This window comes from Lonchura striata, chromosome 29 (genome assembly GCF_046129695.1).
Source record: "Lonchura striata isolate bLonStr1 chromosome 29, bLonStr1.mat, whole genome shotgun sequence".
Classification (NCBI taxonomy): domain Eukaryota; kingdom Metazoa; phylum Chordata; class Aves; order Passeriformes; family Estrildidae; genus Lonchura; species Lonchura striata.
In genome coordinates this window covers 7,757,559-7,779,975 of record NC_134631.1, presented here as the reverse complement: position 1 = coordinate 7,779,975, position 22,417 = coordinate 7,757,559, and the positions used below count along the sequence as shown (strand labels likewise).

The 22,417-nt window shown below is 48.7% G+C and overlaps 1 protein-coding gene across 1 annotated transcript in view; it reads right to left on the bottom strand.

Annotated features, from left to right (window-relative positions):
• Window positions 1–9,391: 9,391 nt before the first annotated feature.
• Window positions 9,392–22,417, bottom strand: part of LOC110468027 (uncharacterized) — a 619,922-nt gene continuing 606,896 nt past the window's right edge. Inside the window, 1 exon segment of the mRNA XM_077788935.1 lies at window positions 9,392–10,070. Within this exon segment, the coding sequence (XP_077645061.1) occupies window positions 9,392–10,070 (679 nt within the window).

The window sequence follows — 22,417 nt, the reverse complement described above, 5'->3', positions numbered from 1 at the left end:
GGGGTGGGTTCCATGTCTCGGCAGCGCTGTTTCATCCCGAAGCGCTCGCGGTGCTGCGCGCAGGTGAAGGCCGCGGGCCCAGGTGCGGGTTCAGGCGCCGCTCGCGCTGTGCTGCGAGAACGCCTTCCCGCAGCGGCACAAAACACCTCGGCCGAGCCGCACCAGCTCACCTGGGCGGCAGGTGAGGGCTGCGAGGGGCGGGACCCGCCCCCGCCGTGCGGGGCGCGCTGCGGGCGGCTCCGGGATTCGCCATCCGGGCGGGTCTGCGCGAAATTCCCGAATATTTGTGTGTGATTCCGGCGGTTCTGTGCAAAATGCCCAGCTCTTTGGTGAAATTCTGCCGGTTCTGGTGGAAATTTTCTTTTGTGTATTAGGACTTTCTTTCTGCTGCCATCTGTGGTTTTGCAATCTTTCCCCGGCTGCAGCTTGTGGTCTTTTATAACTTTGAGAATATTTTTATACAAGCACAACTTATTACCTGTACACTTTACGTAAGCACGAATAATTCCATAACATATATTACAGTAGGGCTGCAGAAATCCTCCTGCAGATCCATGGGGATGCAGAGATCCCCTGTTGGAATCTGTGGTATTGATGGTTCCAAGATTGTAGGAAGTCTCTGTCAGCCCTGCTGCCAAAGAAGAAGTAATAAATCGTCTGTGCTGGTTTCAAGGTTGTTTATTCTGTTTATCTCTAACATGTTCTGCTGCCCTGCCGCAGCTCTGTCCTGCAAGGCAGCGTGTGGGGCTCTGTCCTCAGTGGGATGTTACAAACATTAAATACCAGAAACTACCTGTGCTATATTTACAATAATGTGCCAATATCTGTCACCTACGTTGAACAGTGTGTCCCCAGCCTAAACCAACAGAAAAATGCCAAAACTACAGTGAAACATGGAGGGCATGAAGAAGAAAAAGGACAAGACACATGCAATTTCTTCCATCTTGTCCCCTTTGGGCCACTTATCGAGAATCCTAAAATTTTACTTTTGCACACGTGCCATACTTTCTTATTACTTATATCAAACAGAGCTTGTAATTCATCCTGTAAGATTGAAAACTCTTTTCCATCGACAGAGATCAGAGACAGTGTCTATGGGGGGTCTGTACAGGGGGGTTCCTGACCCCTGCCAGGGACCCAGGACTTCAGGGCAGCCAAAGCGACGCCCTGGACTGCCACAATCCCCCTGCGGGTCCATGGGGATGCAGAGATCCCCCTGCAGGTCCATAGGGACGCAGAGATCCCCCTGCAGGTCCATGGGGATGCAGAGATCCCCTGCAGGTCCATGGGGATGCAGAGATCCCCTGCAGGTCCAAGGGGATGCAGAGATCCCCTGCAGCCCCTGGAGGAGCCGGGCTGGAGCTCGGCGATGCCTGAGAGGAGCTGTGAGCCCGCGGGCAGAGGGGCCCCGCTGGAGCAGCCTGTCCTGGCAGGACTGAGCCCGTGGCACAGTGACCCACGCTGCAGCACTCGGAGGGGGCTGTGCCCAGGGGATGGACTCCGCTCCGAGAAGTTCCTGGAGAAGTCTCGGCCGGGAGAGAGCGCAGGGTGCAGCAGGGAACGACTCCTGTCCCTGAGCAGAGGGAGAAGCCCCGGGGGATGAGCTGAGCATGGCCCCATTCCCTGTCTCCTGCCCTGCCGGGGGAGGAGGTGCAGCTGGGAGCAGGGAGGCGTGGGGAAAGATGCATTTAAGGCTCTGCACTGACTTCTCCTTCTCCTGCTCCGAGTCTTTGGAGTTTTCTGCCAGAAATCTCTCCCCTGCCCCACCCACCCACAGGGCTTTGGGCAGGTTTCCCTTTAGGGGAGAAATCAAAGCGAAGCACTGATGCGCTAACGAAGGGCAGGAGAAGTGAGGCTCCTGGGCTTCCCGCAGAGGCGGAGGCACGGGAGGCGCAGGGCCGGGAAAGCCGTGGCGGGAGGCGCGGAGAAGTTTGTTTGTGTGGGCAGCTCAATCCCGGCTCGGCCCGGGCCCGTGCCGGGGCTGTTCCTCATCTCCGGCTTTCCCCTCACGCAGCCCGGGGGCGCCGAGAGCGCGGGGCGAGGCGGGGCCGTGCGCAGAGCCCGCCCCGAGCTCGCTGCCATTGGCCGCCGGTGCCGTCAGTCGCGGTTGCGGCGCGCTGATTGGTGGGAGCGGGGCGCGGCGCGGCCCCGGCGGCGGGCTGAGGGCGGCCGTGGCCGCGCAGCGCCGCCATTGGCCGAGCGGCTGCGCGGGCCCGGCAGCGGCGGCAGCGGCCGGAGCGCGGTGAGGCGGCGGCGGCGGAGCTCGGAGGCGGCCCCGGCGCAGGTGGGAGCCGCGCTGGGCTCTGCGGGGGCTCGGGGCTGGCTGCGGGCGGAGGGGGCGGCAGGGGGCTCCGGCGGCTCGCCGGTGCCGTGTCCGGCCCGTGCCGGCCCCGGGCTGAGGGCGCTGCGGGAGCGGCTGCCCGCGGTCTCCTTCCCGCCGGGGCCGGGCAGGAGCCGCTGCCGGAGCAGCGCTGGCTCGGCCCGGCTGCTGTGGGTGGGACAGAGGGGCTGCCCCGCGGCCGGGAGCGGGCGGGGAAATTCCCGTCGCCGGAGGTTTGTGTGCCCGGCGGAGAGCGAGGAGTCCTGTCAAAGTGACTTTATTGCCGAGCAGGGGCAGAGGCCGTGGGGCATTTGCCGTGCGCTCTCTGCCGTGCTTGTAGTCCGCAGCCTCCTTTTTATCCTCATCTTCCCGGCCGCATCTCCCTCTGCCTTTGCCCACCGGCTGAGTTCCTTGGAAGGTTCCGACTTCCCGATGCGCCTGGAGCCTGTCCTCGTTAATGTGCACCCTCCTTTTGTAGAACAGCCGATATTCATGGCTCTGTTAAGTCTTTGTTCTTCTCCTCGAAGTTCGGGAATGTGGCGGGACTATGAGCAGCTGTCTGGGTCAATTTGTAACATTTATTGGAACTGGTGGTTTCTCCCCTTCTCTACAAGTGCCTGGCCCTATCTCTAGGCAGATTCACTCCTTGACTCTGTTTTGTTCTTCCCGGGTCCTCTTTGGTTTTGGGATTATTCTCGGTGCCCTCATTCCCTGTCCTTTTGTAGCCGTTTGTGGATCAGGAGGCCTGGCTGCCACCTGCATGCCCTGGCTCAGCTGCTGGATGAGCTGCACTGCCAAGGTGTGGAGCATGGTAAAAAGATGAGAGTTGCTGCAGCACAGAAGAGGAGAAGCAGCATTCCTTTAACCCCTGGTGTGCTGGGGAGCCGGGGAACCGTCTTTCATTTCCATCCTTTCCATGTTTGGAGCAATACATAAACTGCTCTCCTATTTCCTTTGTTATCTTTTTTAGCAGTTTTCTCTTGTCATCTCTTTGCCTACATCAGTTTGAGTAAGTTAGTTTTCCACAAACTTCTGTTTTTTTCTGCCAACAGATAATCTGATCCCATCCCCTGGTGAAATGTTTTGTTCCTCATTTTAGTGGCTTGGTCGGCAGGAAGGTCAGGAGCTGGAGCTGTCTGGTTGTTTCTTATTCCGAGGAGAGATTGTAAGCTAATTATGGCATTGAAATGCTAAATGGGTTCTCTGTCTCCTGATAGGAATTTGTGAGAAACGCCAATCACTTGGTTTTTAAAATGTTAGAAGTTTAATACTAGTAAAATGGTTATAAAAGTAGGAATACAATTAAACTAATAAAAATTTAGAGTTAGGACAATTGCAAGACAATAAAAACAAAGACTTACATATGTCTGGATGGTCTCTTGGGCACTTAAGCCACAACAAGCATATCTTGTGAATAAAGGAATCACCCCTAAAAAAATACACTGTTGCATATTCATATATCCTTCATGGTTATGCATACATTCTATTTCAACAAGAAACTCTGTCTTTTGTATGTCAACTGTTTTTTTTAATCCCCACGGCATCCTCCAGTCTGAGCATGGCCTGAAGAAATTAGATTCTTCTAGTAAGAAGACCATAAATTCCTCTTGTCTGGAGAATTTAAGTGTTCCTAGAGCGAATTTAGGTGTTCTCATTTCGTAAACCCTCGCATGCATATTTTCTCTTTTAACTACTAAAGCTTCATTTTATCTACAAAGCTACATTTACCATACTGTTAAAATGTTAATACAGCACAGCTAATCAATATAACATAATACATATAGTAACTATCTGCACAGAGCCATATAACATGTATTTTTCACAAAATCATTTTGGTTCTCAGGTGTGACTGCTGCAAAGTTCTCATGGCCCTGAAGAGTAGATGGTGTGCAGAAAGCAGGATATTGAAACTGCTTGGTATGTAGAAGTAGATAGAGAAGAACAAAGGAGTACTAAGCTGTTCTAACTGCAAGGCCAGCTGGACAGGCATGTATCGATCATAAAGATACTTTTAAGATAATAGTACAAGTCACATAGCAACCAATCATGAGCTTGGCTTTTGCAATATGTACGAGCTAATTAACGAACATATATAAACTGTGTAATCTGTCACAATAAACTGAGACTTGATGATCATGATATCATGAGTCTTGTCTCCCGTGGCATTCCCTCTAACAACTGGCTCCCGAAAGCAGGGACCTGATCCGAGCCTAAGGCGAGAGGGGTGCTGCGTTGGGGTTCGGGTCCTGCAGCTGGAAGGACGGCGAAAATAAAGAGAAGAGGCGAAACGCTCTGCTCCGCGCCCTGAGTGACCGCAGCGGCGAGCTCAGCCGATACGTGCTGCCGAAGCCTGAAGGAGCCAGCAACGGTACCGACGTAATCATGGAAAGGCAAGCAGCATATGATTTATTTAGTGCTTCTCTTATAAAAAGGCAGATTAGGGGGATTGACTTAGATAAGGATCTCCCCTCGCTATTGCATCATGCTGAGTCTTACGGCTTTTTCGTTAACCCCCATAGTGTTCATAAACTTTCAGAATGGAGAAGATATAGGGATAAGTTGTGGGAATTAGTGTTAGATGAGGATAAACCGGGCAAGAAAATGAGTAAACTTTGGAGAGTGGTTGATAACGAATTGTTAATGTGTCAGGCAGAAAAGAGGGCGGTGGAAGTGATACGGACAGCTCTGGAGAAAAATAAGGAATGTAAATCCTCGCTTCTTTCCAGTGAGCCAAACCCTCCGGTTCTCACAAATTTTCCCGTTCCCATCTCTGCTCCTGAAATGCCTGTACCTCCCATAGACACTAGTAGCATTGAGGTGCTGGAAATTGAGATCCAAATTGCTTTATAGCAACGGGACTGGGATCCCAAATTCACTTTTTGTGAACAGGAATCAGGTAGAACAGAGTAAAAGTCTCCAGACTCCAAATTGGGCCGTTTCCAACGGAGGAAAAATACTTTTCGCGTTGTTGTTTGTTTGTGAGAGTCCGCTGGAGCAGTGAAGACCTCGGCGTTCACGAGGAACCCAAACGGCGGGTGTGGACGTGGCCGGGGCCGGGAGCTGGAGCGGGAGTGCTGCCTTGCCGAAGAAAAGTGAGCGCAGCAACCCGCGGAGGTTGGAGGTTGGCAGAACTAAGGCAGCGGGCTGCGGCGGTGAGCACCGGCCAGCCGCCCGGGCGGAGCGCAGGAGCGGCAGCGCGGAGCGGCGGGCGCGGGGCCAGACAGAGCGGGTACGGCCAGCACCGAGCCGGAGGCGAGCCCGGGGCGGAGCGGACATCAGCCGAGAGACGGAAGGCTCCTTGCTGCCGAGCAGCAGCGCAAGGGGGGAGAGGGGCGTTCCTGGGGCTCAGCCGCGCTGGAGCCGGAGCAGGCGGGGCGCGGCCGTGGCGGGGGTGTCTCTTCTCCCATCCACAAGGTGACACAACAAGGACGGGAGCGAGGCGGCGCCGCCCCTCATCTCCCCGCAGCGCCCAGCAATGGCGGCGGAGATGGCGGCACAGTCCTGGTTGCCATGGCAGCGACAACGCCGAGAGCAGCAGCGCCGCCGGTGGCGGGATCGCAACACTACAGCAAAAATTTCAACAGCATCTTCCCAATTTCTTACAAGAGTCAGAAGACGTAATGAAAAAGTACAGCAGGACCGAGTGTTTTCCAAGATACCAAGAAGGATGAACATTATGTGAATCAATGTTATTTCAAATATGATATAGATAAAAATCACTGTATAAAGATAGAAATGTTAGTAATGATTTAATTACCAAAAATGTCTCTGAGAACAAAGAGTTGAGAAAATGTCATCTGATAGAATTTTAGTATTGAGTTTGTAATCTCTGTCTTTGAGTTTTTATAGATAATAATATACAATCAATTAGATAATCAAAAGCATAACATTAAGTTTATCATAAATATAGTTTGTATTTAGAATTAAGTTTGTTCCTTTCATATTAAACAGAACAATCAAAAACATGAGAAATATGAAGTGGGGTGCACTTCTGTAATACTAACCTCATTTTTCACCCCACGAGTTACTTCAGTGCAAGCTCTCACACAATTAAAAATCCTAGCCTACTGGACAGAAAAATAAATTAGTATTCCATCTAAAATATTAAGTGAGCTTGCCACAAATATAGGTAGTATCTGTCATGCAGTTCTGCAAAACAGAGCAGCTGCCACTAATTTACTTCTTCTAGCCCAAGGTCATAGTTGTAAAAAATTTGAAGGAATGTGCTGCATGAACTTATCTGATCACTCTACATCTATCCATAAGCAAATACGAAAATTGACTGAGCTAACTCAACAATTAAAGGTGGAGGACGGATTGGGTCTAGAATGCTGGCTGAAGGGATTGGGGATCGGACCATGGTTAAGAGACATTATCAAATACAGCATAATAGTTCTAAGCATAATTATAATACTTTTGCTTGTTTTGCCCTGTGTGTTTACTTGCTTACAAGGCCTGATACAACAGCTTTTGCAGAAAATGCTGAATGCACATCTTCTTATACAAAAAGAAAACGGGGGAGATGAAGAGAGCTTGGCAGAAGAATGGTTGTACAGCAGGGGACATGATACTGTAAAATTAATCCAAGTAGGGAGGGCTACGTGACTGCTGCAAAGTTCGCATGACCCTGAAGAGCAGATGGTGTGCAGAAAGCAGGATATTGAAACTGCTTGGTATGTAGAAATAGAGAAGAACAAAGAAGTGCTAAGCTGTTCTAACTGCAAGGCCAGCTGGACAGGCAAGTAGCAATCACAAGCAGAGTTTTAAGATAATAGTACAAGTCACATAGCAACCAATCATGAGCTCAACTTTTGCAATATGTATGAGCTAATTAACGAACATATATAAACTATGTAATCTGTCACAATAAACTGAGACTTGATGATCATGATATCATGAGTCTTGTCTCCCGTGGCACCCTCCAACATCTGCTGGCATGAAGAGTTTTGTCATTAATATCTTGTCCCCAAGGTGCTGGGCGAATGGCTTCCCAGTCAGGGTCCTGGAGCAGAAGTGGCTTTTCAGAGCCCAGCCAGAAATGAGCCCTGAGGCAGCAGCTCTGCAGCGCTGGCCACCAGGCCAGGTGCCAAGGGAGGCTTCTGGCCATGCCCTGCAAGCAGCTGCTGCTGCCAAGGTGCCTTTGGTGCCTCGGGCTGTCCCTGGCACAGCTCCCAGCATGGCACTCTGCCCTTGTGCCCGAGGCCTTCCCTGTGCTGGGGCTAGCCTGGGGCTGTTCCTGCAGCGGGACCTGCCCTGCTCCTGGCACAGGAAAGGCAGTTCCTGCTGGAGCAGGAGGCTCTGCCTGCAATGGGCTCAAACCACTCCAGCAAGGCCCTGCTGACTTCAAAATTGCTTCCTAGAGCAGAATATCCTATAATTGTTATAGATTCTGGACTGTGGAGTAAATAACTCTGGTTAAGAGCTTATTGTCTAATCATGATCAGATTGTATTTATATAAATATATCTGGTATTCCATCATTAATCCTGTAGGAAAAATTGCATTGACAAATTGTTCAATTCTACCTGTCCAATAGTTTATACATAAACCTTTGACAAATTCTGGGGCCGGGATTGGATCCAGTCACTCCCAGTCTCCTCTCTTAAAAGGAATTTTAGAAGTCTGGGGGCCCTGCAGGGGTTTTAGAACCCATGGTGGCTGCTGTGTGTCTCCATCTCATGACTCAGCAGGAGTTTCTCCAATAATGAAATAAAGCTTTTGCCTGAAGATCCCACTCTGCCCATGACAGGAACCCCTGTGAGTACCTGTGACATCCTGGCTCTTTGGCAGCCTGGGGATGTCACTGTGGAGCCCCCGTGAGTGCCTGTGACAGATCGGTGCCTTTGCAGGCCAAGGTGCCCTGGGATGTCACCATGGAATGGCTGTGACTGCCTCTGACCACACGGCTCTTTGCCATCCCCAGAAATGGTTGGGATGGCTCCATGGAGCCCCTGTCTTTGTGTGTGACATTCCAGCTCTTGAACAGCCTGGAGACTCTTGGAAAGTCCCCATGGAACACCTCTGAGGGCCTGTGACAAATCTCATCCTTAGAAGGCAACCATCACCAAGAAACCCTGTTGCTATGGTCAGTTTCCATGGCAACCATCCCCAACCCCTGTTGCTATGGTCAGTTTCCATGGCAACCATCCCCAGCCCCTGTTGCTATGGTCAGTCCCTGGGCAGCTTCATGGAGACCAACTGCTGGCCCTGCACAGGACACCCCAACACTGCCAGCCTGGGCCTGGCAGCGCTGTCCAAACACTGCTGGAGCTCAGAGAGCCCTGGAGCTGTGACCCTTCCCTGGGGAGCCTGGGCAGTGCCCCAGCAGCCTCTGGGCAAAAACCTTTTCCTGAGATCCAACCTAAGCCTGCCCCGACTCAGTTGCAGCCGCTCCCTCCACTCCTGTCCCTGGGCACCAGAGTGAAGAGGTTCCCTCAGCCCCAGCCAGGGACCCACTCCCAAGGCTGCTGCCATGGCCACCAGGGCTGGCACAAGCTGGGATGCTCCATTTCCAGGGGCTGGGGTTCAGGAATGGGATTCCCCAATTTCCTGCTCTCGCTAAAACCCGGCTGGTGCTCGTTGCCCTCCCACCTTCCATTGAAGGAAAAAAGGTAAAGATCCCTAGCTGGGATAAGAACAATTTACTGGGAACAGCAATGAGATAAGGAACAAACAGAAACAGAAAAAAAATTGACAACAGAAGGGATAAGAAAAACTACTTACAGGGAAAGCTACATCACCATCAATTGTATCTTCCTGGCCACATGTTTCCTCCTGCATGGAAAGGACACCCGTCTCCTCAGGGAAAGAGAGAGAGAGTCCCTTTCCTGCCCCTGGCAATGACCTGAGGTGGGAGTGAATGCAGTGACAGGGCCATGGCCAGACCCTCATGCCCTTCAATCCCATATCAGGCCATTGGTAGGGGCAGGAAAAGGGACAGGTGTCTTCCCAGCATGGATCACAGGGAACATGGATCACCAGGGATCTTCCCAATGTGGGTTTTTTAATGGGGGATGAAGCTGGAGCAGTGCACAAAGCTCTTCCTGCAGCTGGGGAACTTTCAGGATTTCCCTTACCGGTGCCTCCGTTGGTGTTTGGTCAAGTCAGAGCTCCAGGTGAAGCTTTTCCCACACTGGGGACACTCGTAGGGCCTCTCCCCAGTGTGGATGCGTTGGTGGCTGACAAGATTGGACTTTTGCTTGAAGCCCTTGCCACAGTCAGGGCAGAGGAAATGCCTCTCCTCGGAGTGAATCCGCTCATGCCGGAGGAGATCTGAGCTGCTGTTAAACATCTTCCCACAAGTGGGGCACATGTAGGGCCTCTCCCCGGTGTGGATGCGCTGGTGTGTGATGAGGGTGGAGTTGCGCTTGAAGCCCTTCCTGCAGTCAGGGCAGCGGAAGGGCCTCTCATCCACGTGAATCCACTGGTGTCTGAGGAGACCAGAGCTGCTGTGTAACCTCTTCTGACACTCAGGACACTCGTAGGGCCTCTCCCCAGTGTGGATGCGTTGGTGAATGATGAGGTCGGAGCTCCGTCTGAAGCCCTTCCCACATTCCCCACACTCGTAGGGCCATTCCCCGGTGTGGATGTGTTGGTGGCTGACAAGGTGAGAGTTGGAGCTGAATCCCTTTCCACACTCCCCACACTCGTAGGCCCATTCCCCAGTGTGGATCATCAGGTGGCGTTTCAGACTCTTGCTCTCCCTGAAGCTCTTCCCACACTCCAAGCACTTGTAGGGCTTCTGCCCATCAGGAAGCTTCTCAGGGACCACCAGCTCCAAGCTCTGGCTGAAGCTCTGCCCACCTTCCTGGCCCAGAGTGGGTCTTTCCTCCTCAGAGCATCCTGGGCTGGGCTTGCAGCCCCTCCTCCTGTGAGACCTCCAGGGATTTTCCTCCCTGTTGGATTCCTGCGCTGTGGAGTTGCTCAAAACGGCCTCTTCCATGAGGTTCTGCTGCAGGGATTTGTCCTTCCTGGTCTCCATCCTCAGCTCCTGCTCTGGGGGAGGAAATGACAAGGAGTAGGTGGGATTTGCCTCCGTGCCACAGGGAAGGGCAAGGAGATCCCCCCAGTGCATCTCCAGCAGGAGGGCACCGGCAGCGGGGCTGTCCTGCAGCTGGGGGCCAGGCTGGGCTGGGAGATGGAGCAGGAGAGAGGGGGAAAAGGGGCACTGACTTCCTCCTCACCTGCCTCGGTGTCCCAGGGCATGTTCCTCTTCCTTGCAACCTTCTCTATCTGGTGAACGTTTGGGTATGGGAAATCCTGTTTTGGGAGGAAAACAAGTGATGAGCACAGTGAGTTTTGTACTGGCTTCAAAGCAAACCAGGGGGAGAGTCTAAGCCAGAATGACAATTGAATAAGAAAATTAAGATCACGGCAATAATAGAGAAACACTGGTTTAAACTCACAGAGTCAGGATGTAACCGGACACCCCGTTGGTCAGGGTGGTGGTAGCAGTCTGATGAAATGGTGACTGCAGTCCGGCTGGAGTGATCAACGTGATTCTGTCAAAGCAGTGATCCTGTAGAACAGTATGGTCTTGCTCGGAAAGTCCAGTGGTGGTTATGGAGCTCTTGTCCTCTAGGAATGCAGTAGGCAAGGTGGTTGTGGTGTTGCAAGGGTGAGATTATATCCAGGTAGGAATGCTTGGTTCCTCCCCCTGGGCGGAGCATCCCACAATGGGATGATGTAATTTTATCAGTGCTGCAGTGACACTCAATGGCCCATTAACAGAAGATGGCCCCTGGAGGGCGTTATCAGGGCTGAGCCATGGAAGAGATAAAGAACACTGCCCCACCTGTTGATAACAGTTTATGGAGATGGGGACTGAAAACACTTTTGGTTACATCTGACACTGTAACCTGAAACAGTGAGGCAATCCCTGCTCGGGGTGGGGGGTGAACACCACCCCCCTTACCCAAACTGGCTCAGGTGTAAAACCCCCACCCTGGGGAGGCCACGCACACAGGGGACAATGTCACACTTGCCCTGCCCCAGGGGAGATCTCTGTCCTTGTCACTCCCTTGCTCTCCCCCCTTTTCTTTTTCTTTCCATGTCTCTCTACCTCACATTTACTGTTCAATAAAATCCACTTAGGATTTGGTCACCTTAGCACCTGAATTGGGGCAGGGGCATCTCTCTAACAATTTTATTAACCAGAGTGCAATATTATTTTGCACAGTGAGTTCAGGGCACTGTTGTCGGACCCCAAGCTCCTTTGACAACAGCCTGGTTTCCTCCTCGCGGAGGTTCTGCCTCTTTCCCAAGGAACTCTTGGAAACTTGGATGCAGCTTCCTCTGAGCAACTTTTAGGAGACCTTATGAGAAAAGTGGAAGTTGTGGGTGGCCAGTGTAAAGAAAATATTTTGTTTTCCTTCTTTGAAAAGTCTGTTAAAATCACTGGAGGAAAGGAACCAAATGATACCAGCGAGACTGACAAGGATCATTCACACCCAAGGTGAGAAAACACAAGGCTACTAAAGTCCTACAAGAAGCCCAGCTCAAGTTATTCCCAAATAACTTCTGAATTCACATGTCTGGGGGGAGAATCATTATTTTCTTCATCCCTGTCACCTTTGTGACAGCTACACAGACCTTTCCCTTCCTTTTAATAATCTGTATTGGGTCAAATTTCCATATTTCTTTTTTTGGAACCTGCCAGCTGTGCAGAAACTGATGAAATTTGGAATTACCACAGAATTGCTTCTGTTGTTGGTCTATTAATGTTTGGGATTTGTTTGTGTTTCCATCAGAAGTGACATGTGGGAAGAGCAAATCTTCCTCAAGGCATTTTATGGAGGGTTAAATTTGATTTCTGCTGAGTTTGTTTTGTCCAGTGCCCAGGGGATGCTCAAGGTGTCTCTAGTTTTGGTTTGGACCTAATTTTCTTCTGATTTGTCTTTATCACTTAAAAACACCTGAAAAATTACTAAAAAGAGTATTGACCAGAGATGTCAGAAGTCCCACCATTTTAGAGGTATTTGAGGTGGAATTTACTGTTTGGGAACATATTCTGGAGGATTTGTGGGTTCTTGGGGGATATATGGGAGTATTCTCCATATCTTTGCACTCCAAAATCCAAGGTGGATTTATCTGTCACCTCAAAATGACTCAATCCCACTCAAAACCCCTCAATCTTACCCCAAAATGACTCAATCCCATCTCAAAATGGCTGGTTCCCACCTCAGTCCCATGCCAAAATTGCTCAATTCCTCAGCCTCCAGGATGAGATGGGGTTGGAAGGAGATCGGGAGAAGTGAGATATAAGGGTGTGATATGAGGGTGTGGGATCAGGATTGCGTGGGGACCGGTGGGTGTCGTTTATTTTGATAATAAATAAAACGATCAGAATTATTGATTTCTGTCCCATTCCTTTTCTGTCAGCTCTGGTTTGCTTTTCAGAGTGCCGCATTCTCAGCTGATTTTGTGACCTCCTGTCCCTGACTGAAAAGCAAGATGTGTTCTTTTTGCCATCTGTATAGCAGTTGTCCTGTGTTAAGTGGGCAGTTTTCCCTTATCTCTTCCACAATCAATCCTCCCTCAGGGGAGACATCTGCTGATAATGGGCTATTGAATGTCACTGCATGGCTGAGAAGAACTGTAACATCCCATTGTGAGATGTTCCACCCGGAGGGAGGAGCCAAGCATTCCTACCTGCATCTAGTCTTGAGATTCTGGCCCACCAACACAACTTTTCTGGGCTGGATTTTCCCAGAGGAACAGCTGCCTCTTCCTCTTCCTCTTCAGAGGAAGACTCCCATTCCTACAGGATCACTTCTCCAACAGAACCACACCTGACACTCCTGGAGGACTGCAGCCACAATTCCAATTGGACTGTGGCTGACACCCTGTCCAACAGGGTGTCAGGTTTTATTCTGACTCTGTCAGTGTTGTTTTAGTTCACTGCATTGTTTATTTTATCTTTTAATTTTCTTCCCTAATAAAAAACAGTCATTCCTGCTTCCATATTTTTACCTGAGAGCCCCCTTAATTTCAAATTTATAACAATTCAGAAAGAGTCTACATTTTTAAATTTCAGGGGAGGCTCCTGCCTTCCTTAGAAGACACCTGTCTTTCCAAATTAAAACACCTCCTTTCTCTCCTGCCTTCCTTTGCCTTCTCTGTTTCTCTCTCAGTGTCTCCTTTGACCCAGGGAAGCTTTCACCAAAGACCCTGCCCTGATTTCATTCCCAATCCATGAGCTACAACAACCATGGGTGAAGTTATGAAGGCTGGCAGTGAAATGTCCCTGTAGGATCTTGCTCCACTTGGCTTTTGGCCCTTTCTTAAGAGCTTTGCCTTCAAGGCCAGGAACATCTTTTTCTGGCTGGGAACTGGACCCTGAGAGCGTGTGCCATGGATCCCAGAGGGGCATTCCCGAGGCTCTCAGGGTGCTGCTCCTGCCGTGCCTCCCAAGGAGCTGTGCAGGGCAGGGGACAAGGTGCAGCAGCTGTGTTGGTTCTGCAGTGCCACAACAGCCCCTGGTTCCAGGAGTTTCTGCACTGCCATCAGCAGTTCCTGGGTTCCATGATACCCTGCTGTGTCCCCCATGGATATTTGGTGTCATGAAGTTCTTCAGTGTCACAATCGCCACCTCGCTCCATGAGCTTTTGCAGTGTCCAAATGGCCTCCTTGGATGGGCAGTGTCACCATGGACCATTGGCTCCATGCAGCCCCGCTGGGTGGACTCCTTGGTTCCATGAGGTTCTGGGGGTGTCTCCATGGTCTCCTTGGATCCACAGTGTCACAATGGGCCACTGGATCCACGTGGCCCTGCTGTGTCACCATGGCCCCTTGGTTCCATGGGACCCCAGGGTCACAATTGACTCCTTGCTTCCATGTCACTCCCTCAGTGCCAAAATGTCCCCTTCGTTCCATGGGGGACACAAAAGATTTATAGAAACATTGAGGAAATCCTGCTTAACACAGCTGGGAATATCTGCTTGCATTCTAGAAATAGGTTAAAGGTGAGGATGGCGGCAGCAGCTTCCATCTGCAACAGAGGTCCAGGGAAAGGGCAGGGACAGAGAATTCAGCTGGGAGACTCAGAGAATTCTGCTTCCAGAGATCATTTCTGGCCACACTGTCCCTTGTAGAAAGGTGACACAATTCCAGGCAGCCTGTACTGAGCAGGTGGCTCCTGAGTGGGGTTTTGCGGTGGTATGTCTTTATTTGATTTTTGTTCAATATCTGTTTCCCCCCCCGCCCCCATCCCTAATCTCCGCCTCTCCCCAGTTGTCAGTCTTCCCTAGCTCTCCCCTAACCCCCTCATCTCCAAGTTGTCAATCCTCCCTTTCCCTGCCCCTTTCCCTGGAACCTTCCCTGTCATTCATCCTAGCCCCCTCCTCTGCTTCCAGAGCATTCCCTGTCTGTTTAGTGAGACTCAAAACCCTATTGCTTATTTTGTGTTATTTCACTTCCCTGCTCCCCCTGATAGGTTTGTGATATGTTAGTTCTGCCCTAAACTCCTCCCCTGCTGTTCCCTCATTGGTTGCTGTTCCTACACCCGTCTCCCTGAATTCTTGTATAAAACCTCTGCTCCCGCTCCCGAGGGGTCTTGGGGCTCACTGAATAAAATCATCCTGTTCACCCCCAAGTCCCGTGTCGCCTCCATCTGTTCCCGCACCACCGACTGGGACTGCAGAGCTTCGCAGGGGGAGCGGCCGCCCGTTCTCTTCCCTCTCGCAGCCCAGCACGGCACTGCTCGGGGAATCGCGGCGACGGGAGCGCATTGCCGCACTACAACAGGGTTTGTTGTTCAGGAAACCTGCTCAGGCTTTTCCATTCTTTCCTTCCCACGAGGAAAACTTCTCCTGGGCCTGTGTGCAGGCAGAGCCCTGAGGAGAGCTGGTGGGACACGGTGCAATGGGCTAGGACGTGGAGCTGCAGAGCTCAGGGACAAGGTTCTGCTGCAGGGCACAGGGATGTCAGTGCCAGGTGGGTGATGTCAGACATGGTGAGGATGGGGGTGAGGAGCAGCTTGTCCAAACAGGGTCAGCCCTCAAGGGGCTCATTCTTCTATATGCCCAGACCTCCTAAGGAGAACTTCAGTGTCAAGATCACCTGGGGAATGCTTCTATCAGCTCTTCTCCGAACTGGGAAATAAAAAATGCTCTGTTAAAATAAATAATTAATGTTTTATTAAAACTCTCTTCTTAAAGGATCTTTAAACTGACTCCAATCTGCTGTACAGGGCCCGAAAACTTGTAGAGAATTGCAGGAAGAGGAAGCCCACCCCAATGAGGGTTTTGTGTACTTTAATGAGCCCTACAATGTGTTATGAACGAGCACAATAGGCTTTCTAATCCAATTAAAAAGATTTATTAGTAGTAGAAAGCGAAAGCAAAATCAGCGCTGCGCTGGGCGGCAGTTATTCCAACTACCGCGCCTTTGTCTCCCGTTCCCCCCCACTTATTGGGTCTTCTCTTCCGGATGTGTGATGTTCTGGTGTCTTGTCTGCGCAGGCGCACTCTGTTGCTAGGTGGTCGTTTTCTGCCTCTAGGTGGTGCCAGTAGTCTTCCTCAGGGTTGTCCCCTCAAGGTTGTCCCTGTGATCTGGGAACTTTCTCAAAACAAGAAATGTTATCTCTAGGCACGTTTACTTGCATTCCACAAGAGTACATGTTTTGCTAAGCCCGTAACGGAACTGTCCTTGAAAGATACTCACTCGCTTAGGTGTTTAGGTGCCTAGCAGCATTAACTCCCTAAAACAGTTTCAACTCCCTAAAAAGTTTGTAACGGAATTGTCCTTGAGAGATACTTACTGGAATGTCTGGCAAAATGAGAACATGTTCAGACAAGTGAAAACTCTAAGTAAAAACTCTATTCTATGGATGTGAGAAAACTATATATTATGAACAAAAAGGCCCTATTTTTCTAACAATATCCCCCCTTTTTATTTTAACCCCCTTTTTGTTCACTAAAGCGCTCTAATTCCCTTTTGCTTAATTCTAAATAATTTTCAGTTTCTACTCCGCTAAGTGGCTCGTACTTTGATCTTACCATCATTAAATGTGCAGCTTCTAACCTATTTTTCACTAGTGTAATAAGCTTGTTAAGAATACATGGCCCAAAAGTAAGTACTAGAATTAGTAAAATTACTGGTCCTGCAAGGGTGGATAATAGAGTGGTTAGCCAGGGAGAATAGGTGAGCCAGGATTCATACCAACTCTGCTGGGATCCTCTTTCTCTTTTTCGTTGTTCTATTTGTTTGCGTAATTCAGCCATCGTGTCTTTTACAATACCTGTGTGATCTACATAAGTGCAACATTCTTCTTGTAAGGCAACACACAGTCCCCCTTGCTGTAAGAATAACAAATCTAATCCCCTTCGGTTCTGGAGGACTACCTCAGAAAGGGATTTTACTGATTTAACTAGTTCACTTATGGCCTTATCTATTCTACTCAGATCTTCATCTACAGATGTGCGCAGAGCTTTCATACCCTGGTTTTGACTTACTAAGGAAGCGACCCCTGTTCCTACTCCCGCTCCTCCTATGCTGAGCAAAATTGCTACCGTTAGTGCTGTAAGTGGTTCCCTTTTAACCAGGTAGTGTTCAGGGGTCATCTGATGTTCTAGTACGTATTCTTTTGGATGGTATACGATTCTGGGGATTATTAGAACTTGAATGCAGAAGTCTGACTTATTAAAGGCTTTTACCGATAGGCAGGGTGTAACTCCAAGTTGTTGACATACCCATTTAGTATTGACTGCTGGCATAAGCCAATCAGAAGGCTTGTCTGTTCTGCTAATGCTCATTGTTGTGTTGCAGAGGTGTCGCATATCTGCTGGAACCTTCCCTACACACCTTCCTTGTCCACTAACCTGGGACAGTGTAATGCCTGAAACACTATCTCCCCCCTTTCTCCAGAGACACTCTTTTGGATTTGTACCATTTATTTCTCTTGCCTCAGATGTAATCCCAATAGCTTCATAAAAGGGTGGATTTATCATATAGCAAAGCCAACATCCCTTGGTTAAGTTAGGATAAGTATGATTCAAAACTCCAAAAGTAGCTTGCATAATTTTCCATAAGGTTGTATACTTCTGCACTAATAGTTGAGCTTCTTGATCACCTTTGTTTGATTTCATAACATTATCTCTGGTTTTATTACTCTCTTTTAAGTCATTGCTTATTACGGGATTTGGGCCTATAGGACTAGGGTCATGTGGCGCTACCTCCTTTTTTATTTGTATCAGATTTCCCGGATCATGTCCCTCTATCCAATGCCTAACCCCCCATGTTTTGCCTATTAACCATCCAGAATCACTTGGTTGAGTGACGTTTAGGTAAAGAAAGGTGCAGTTCCCAAGTAAGTTTTTCCCAGTCCAAGGCCACTCTCGTGATTGTTTACACCCTGCTGGTCCATGCCCTACCTTTAAATATTTGTCCAATCCTCCACCCGGAGCCCACGCTGATGCCATTATTTCACAGCCCCAATAGGCGCAATAATAATGTTCAGGGTAATTACAGTATTGCTTCCCTGGGTTCGAAGCAGGGCACATATAGAAGCTTGTTAAATTTAACAGCCGCCCGCATTTTAAACTTCGAGTTAGATCACAGATCCCAATCTTAAAGCTCGGTGCTCCAGGTCCCGTTATTGTCTGTAAAATATGACGGGTATCGTGATCCTCCCACCTGCTTAAGGTCCATTTAAAGGGTTCATGTATATTAACTGTGGTACTCTGAAGGGGAAGCCATACAAACATAAAAACCCATAGGATTGAGTGATACGCACTGCAGGGGAGGATGTTACTTATCATGCTCAGTTTTACATTCCCATTTTCCCTCATTCCGTTGTCACCATTCTCATACCCATGATGATTTACGTTCTTTTTCAAGGTTTTGGAGGGCCCCTCATCCCCACTACCTACCTCTCTGTCTCGCCTGTCAACTTGGTTGCTACAAGTTACAGGGTAAGCCATCTTCTCGACAGCAGAGATATTCTTCAGGGGTGGGGTTGTTCCCTCTCTCCCACTTTGATCTCCGGGAGTTCCAGTTTTTCGTATTCAACTGTGGGGTGTCGCACCTGAGCCTTTTGACTAATTTGCGACACTTGACCTGGACTATATCTGTAAGGAATGGACCCAGGGGTTCATTGGAATGGTAACAGTGGAATTCAGGGTTTATTCCTTTTATGAAAATCTCCCACCACTCAGGGGATCCTTTAGTCAATTCCCGAGTGGCAACCTTGTAATTTAGTACTTCAGATGTCAATTTGCGCTGCTCCAACCAGCAGCGTTGACATACACTTTTTGGAGCTCTCCCCTTTCTGCAGTGAGCCCACCACAATCCTTTACAGATTTTGCAGGAAAAACAGCCAAAAGGGTAACAATGACAATCTAACCAGCTACACTTTACTCTAATACTTTGATGTTCAGCATGGCCCTCCCCTTCCCAAGGTCTCTGCTCTTTTTCAAGTCGGATGAACCGATAAAAGGGCTGCTGGGCTGAATCCTCTAGACGTTTACAGTATCCTGGGGGCTTTGTTTCTCCAACCAGTTGTACTTGCAGTCCCCAGTTATCTCCAACCCAAATGTCCCTAGAGTTGATAGTGTTCATGAAAATTATTTGTAAGTCCTTTTTACTGTTAACTTTAAATCCCCCGGCTTCCCGTCAATTTTCCAGCTCGTTTCCCTGGAAGCTGTATGAAATCGAGTTGGATCCACCGACCCCTTTATTCTGCTAGCATGAGTCCATCCCTTCTCTGCTGTGCGGACTGCGGAGTCAGTGGTGATTAAAACCAGATATGGTCCGTCCCACTTTGGGGTGATTGAATCTTCCTTCCAGCTTCAGATGAGGACCCAGTCGCCGGGTTGTACCTGGTGTAACACAAGATCTAGGGGTGGTCTTTGGGCCCACATCCCCTTTTCCCATAACTGTTTTTTATATTTCATTAAAGTGGTTAAATATTTATTAATACTTTGATCAGTAATGTTAGGATTGGTTTGAACTTCTTCTAGGGAATAGGGCATCCCATATAGCATTTCAAATGGGGACAGTCCTATATCAGCTTGTGGCTGAGTTCGAACATTTAATAATGCCAACGGCAGACATTTTATCCAGGATAGTTTAGTTTCTAGTACTAGTTTGGTGAGTTGTTTCTTAATTTCCCCATTCATTCTTTCTACCCTCCCCGAACTCTGTGGATGCCAGGGAGTATGTTGTTCCCATCTTATGCCCAGAGCTTCTGCTAGCATCTGTGTTATTTTTGAAGTAAAATGGGGGCCTTTATCAGAGTCTATCGTCTCTGGGACCCCATATCTAGGTATTATTTCTTCCAGCAAGGCTTTTGTTACTGTCCGAGCTGTCTCCCTGGCAGTGGGGATTGCTTCCACATAATGTGTTAAATGATCCACTATAACCAAAAGATATTTTAGTCTCCCTATCTTGGGGAGCTCAGTAAAGTCTACTTGCAGATTTGAAAAGGGCTTCTTTGCCACTGGCCTCCCACCCAGGGGTAGTTTCCTTAGGTTTTTCCTGTTTACCCGTAGACAGGTTGGACAACTCCTAGTAATCCCTTTCGCTAAGTCATGTAGGCCCACTGTCATATAATGGGTGGCAAAGTGATCCACCAGTCCTTGAGCGCCCCAGTGTGTTCTCTGGTGTAATTTACTGAGCATCCGCTGGGCTATGGCTCTGGGTAGAACTTCCCTCCCATCCTTTAACAGCCATTTCCCTGATTCCTCTTTTATTCCTAATTTTGTAAGCTTCTCCTGTTCTTCTATTGTAAATATAAGCTTATCCTGGGTAGTTGACTCAGGGTCCTTTGGGGTATCCACAAGGTCCTTCCTAACTCCCTCACTTAAAGTTAGTGTTTTAATAATTGCAGCTTTCTTTGCCTCATAATCTGCCACATTGTTACCCCTACTCCGGTAATCCATTCCCCGTTGATGCCCTTTTAAATGGACCACCGCTATTCTGGTAGGGCCTCTCAAAGCCCTCAGGAGGGCTACTATTAGTTTCTGATGTACTAAGTCCCTTCCCTGTGAGTTCACGAGGCCCCTCTCTTCCCATAATTTCCCAAAAGTGTGTACCACCCCGTATCCATATTTAGAATCTGTATAGATGGTCCCCTCTTTTCCTTCTAATAGCTCCAAGGCTCTTAGGATAGCGTATATCTCGCAGGCTTGGGCTGACCATGTTTTGTCTAGGGCTCCAGATTCGATTACTTCTAAGTCAGGCCCCCCCACTATGGCATATCCTGATCTTCTTTGACCCTCGACTACTCTGGATGATCCATCAACAAACAATTTTTCTCCAGTTTCTAATTCCTCTTCTTCTAGGTCAGGTCTAATTTTGGTTTGTTCTTCTATAGTGATTACACAGTCGTGCATCAGTGATTCAGTTTCGGGCTCTCCGAAGAGGAAGGAGGCTGGATTTTGCAATGAGGTGGTTTCTAAAGTGAAATTAGGGGTTTCTAATAGAATCCCCTCATACTTTAGGAGCCTGGCATCAGAGATCCATTTGTCCGCTTTTTGCTGCATCACACTCCGTATGTTATGTGGAGTTAACACCTTCAGAGTGGCATTAAAGGTGATCTTCCTTGTTTCTTCTACTAACTCTGCACAGCCTGCAATTATTTGTAAGCAGCCCGGCCATCCCCTACTTACAGGGTCTAAAATTTTAGATAGATATGCAATAGGTTTCTTTTTCCCCGCCCAGTCCTGGGTAAGTACTCCATAAGTTACCCCATCTGTAATATTGACAAATAAAAAGAAGGGCCTCTTTAAATCTGGGAGGCTTAGGACTGGAGCATGGACCAGAGTTTCTTTTAATTCTTGGAATTTAGATTTTTCCTCTTCTGTCCACTTAAGGTGCCCATCTTGGGTAAATTTTTGATACAGAAATCTTGCCTTCCCGCTATAGTTCTCAATCCACTGCCTACAATACCCTGTAAGTCCTAATACCTGACGAATTTGTCGTTTATTTTGCGGTAGAGGCAGGGATAGGATTGCTTGTACTCTATCTGGATCAATTCTCTTTTCTCCCTTTTTCAAATAATGTCCCAGGTACCTAACTTCCTCTTCTACAAATTGTAGTTTTGCTTTAGAAACTTTCAATCCTTTCAGTCCCAGAAAATTTAATAGTTTGATACTTTCTTTCCGGACTTTGTCTTCTTCTTTACCTGCTATTAACAAATCATCCACATACTGAACTAGCTTTACCTCTGGGTCTGTTTTATAATCTTGCAAAATTTGTTCTAGGGCTTGCCCGAATAAATTAGGAGATTCCGTAAAACCTTGAGGTAGTACCGCCCACCTGAGTTGCTGTCGCCTCCCCGTGTCAGGGTCTTCCCATTCAAAGGCAAAATAATCTCGACTGGATTCGTCCAGAGGGCAAGCCCAAAAGGCATCTTTCAAGTCTATGACACTATACCACTCGTTCTCAGGTCCCAGTTTACTCAAAAGGGTATAGGGGTTTGCCACTACTGGGAACCGAGCTACGGTTCGCTTATTAATTTCCCTAAGGTCATGCACCAGCCGATAGGATCCATCTGCCTTTTTTACCGGGAGTATAGGAGTGTTAAAAGGCGACATACATGGTTCTAGCAGTCCTTTGTTTAACAGCCTTTCAACTTCAGGTTTTAACCCTTTCCTCCCTTCTAGTGAAATTGGATACTGTTTTATTCTTACCGGGACCTCGGGATTTCTGATTTTTACTGTAAATGGAGTTATATTTAATTTGCCCATGGTCCCTGGATTATACCACACTTCAGGGTTTATTTTCTCTTCGTCTTCTAAACAGAGGGAACAGAGTCTAATCTTTAACTCCTTCTCTACCACCTCAATTTGAACTCCTAATTCAACAATCAAGTCTCTCCCTAACAAATTGTAGTCCGCTTCAGGAACTAATAGGAAATCACCCACCCCCATTTTAGTTCCCGATTCTACCATCACCCCTTTAATAATTTGTACTTCAAATGGTTCCCCCTTAGCCCCTATTACCGTGGCTGTCTGTTTCGATAAATTACAGCCCTGAGGCAGAAATTGAATAGTAGATCTTTCTGCCCCCGTATCGACTAAGAAATCTATTTCCTGGCCCTGGGGACCCACCTTCAATTTTATCAAGGGCTCTTTTTGATGTTTCCCGGTCCCCATAA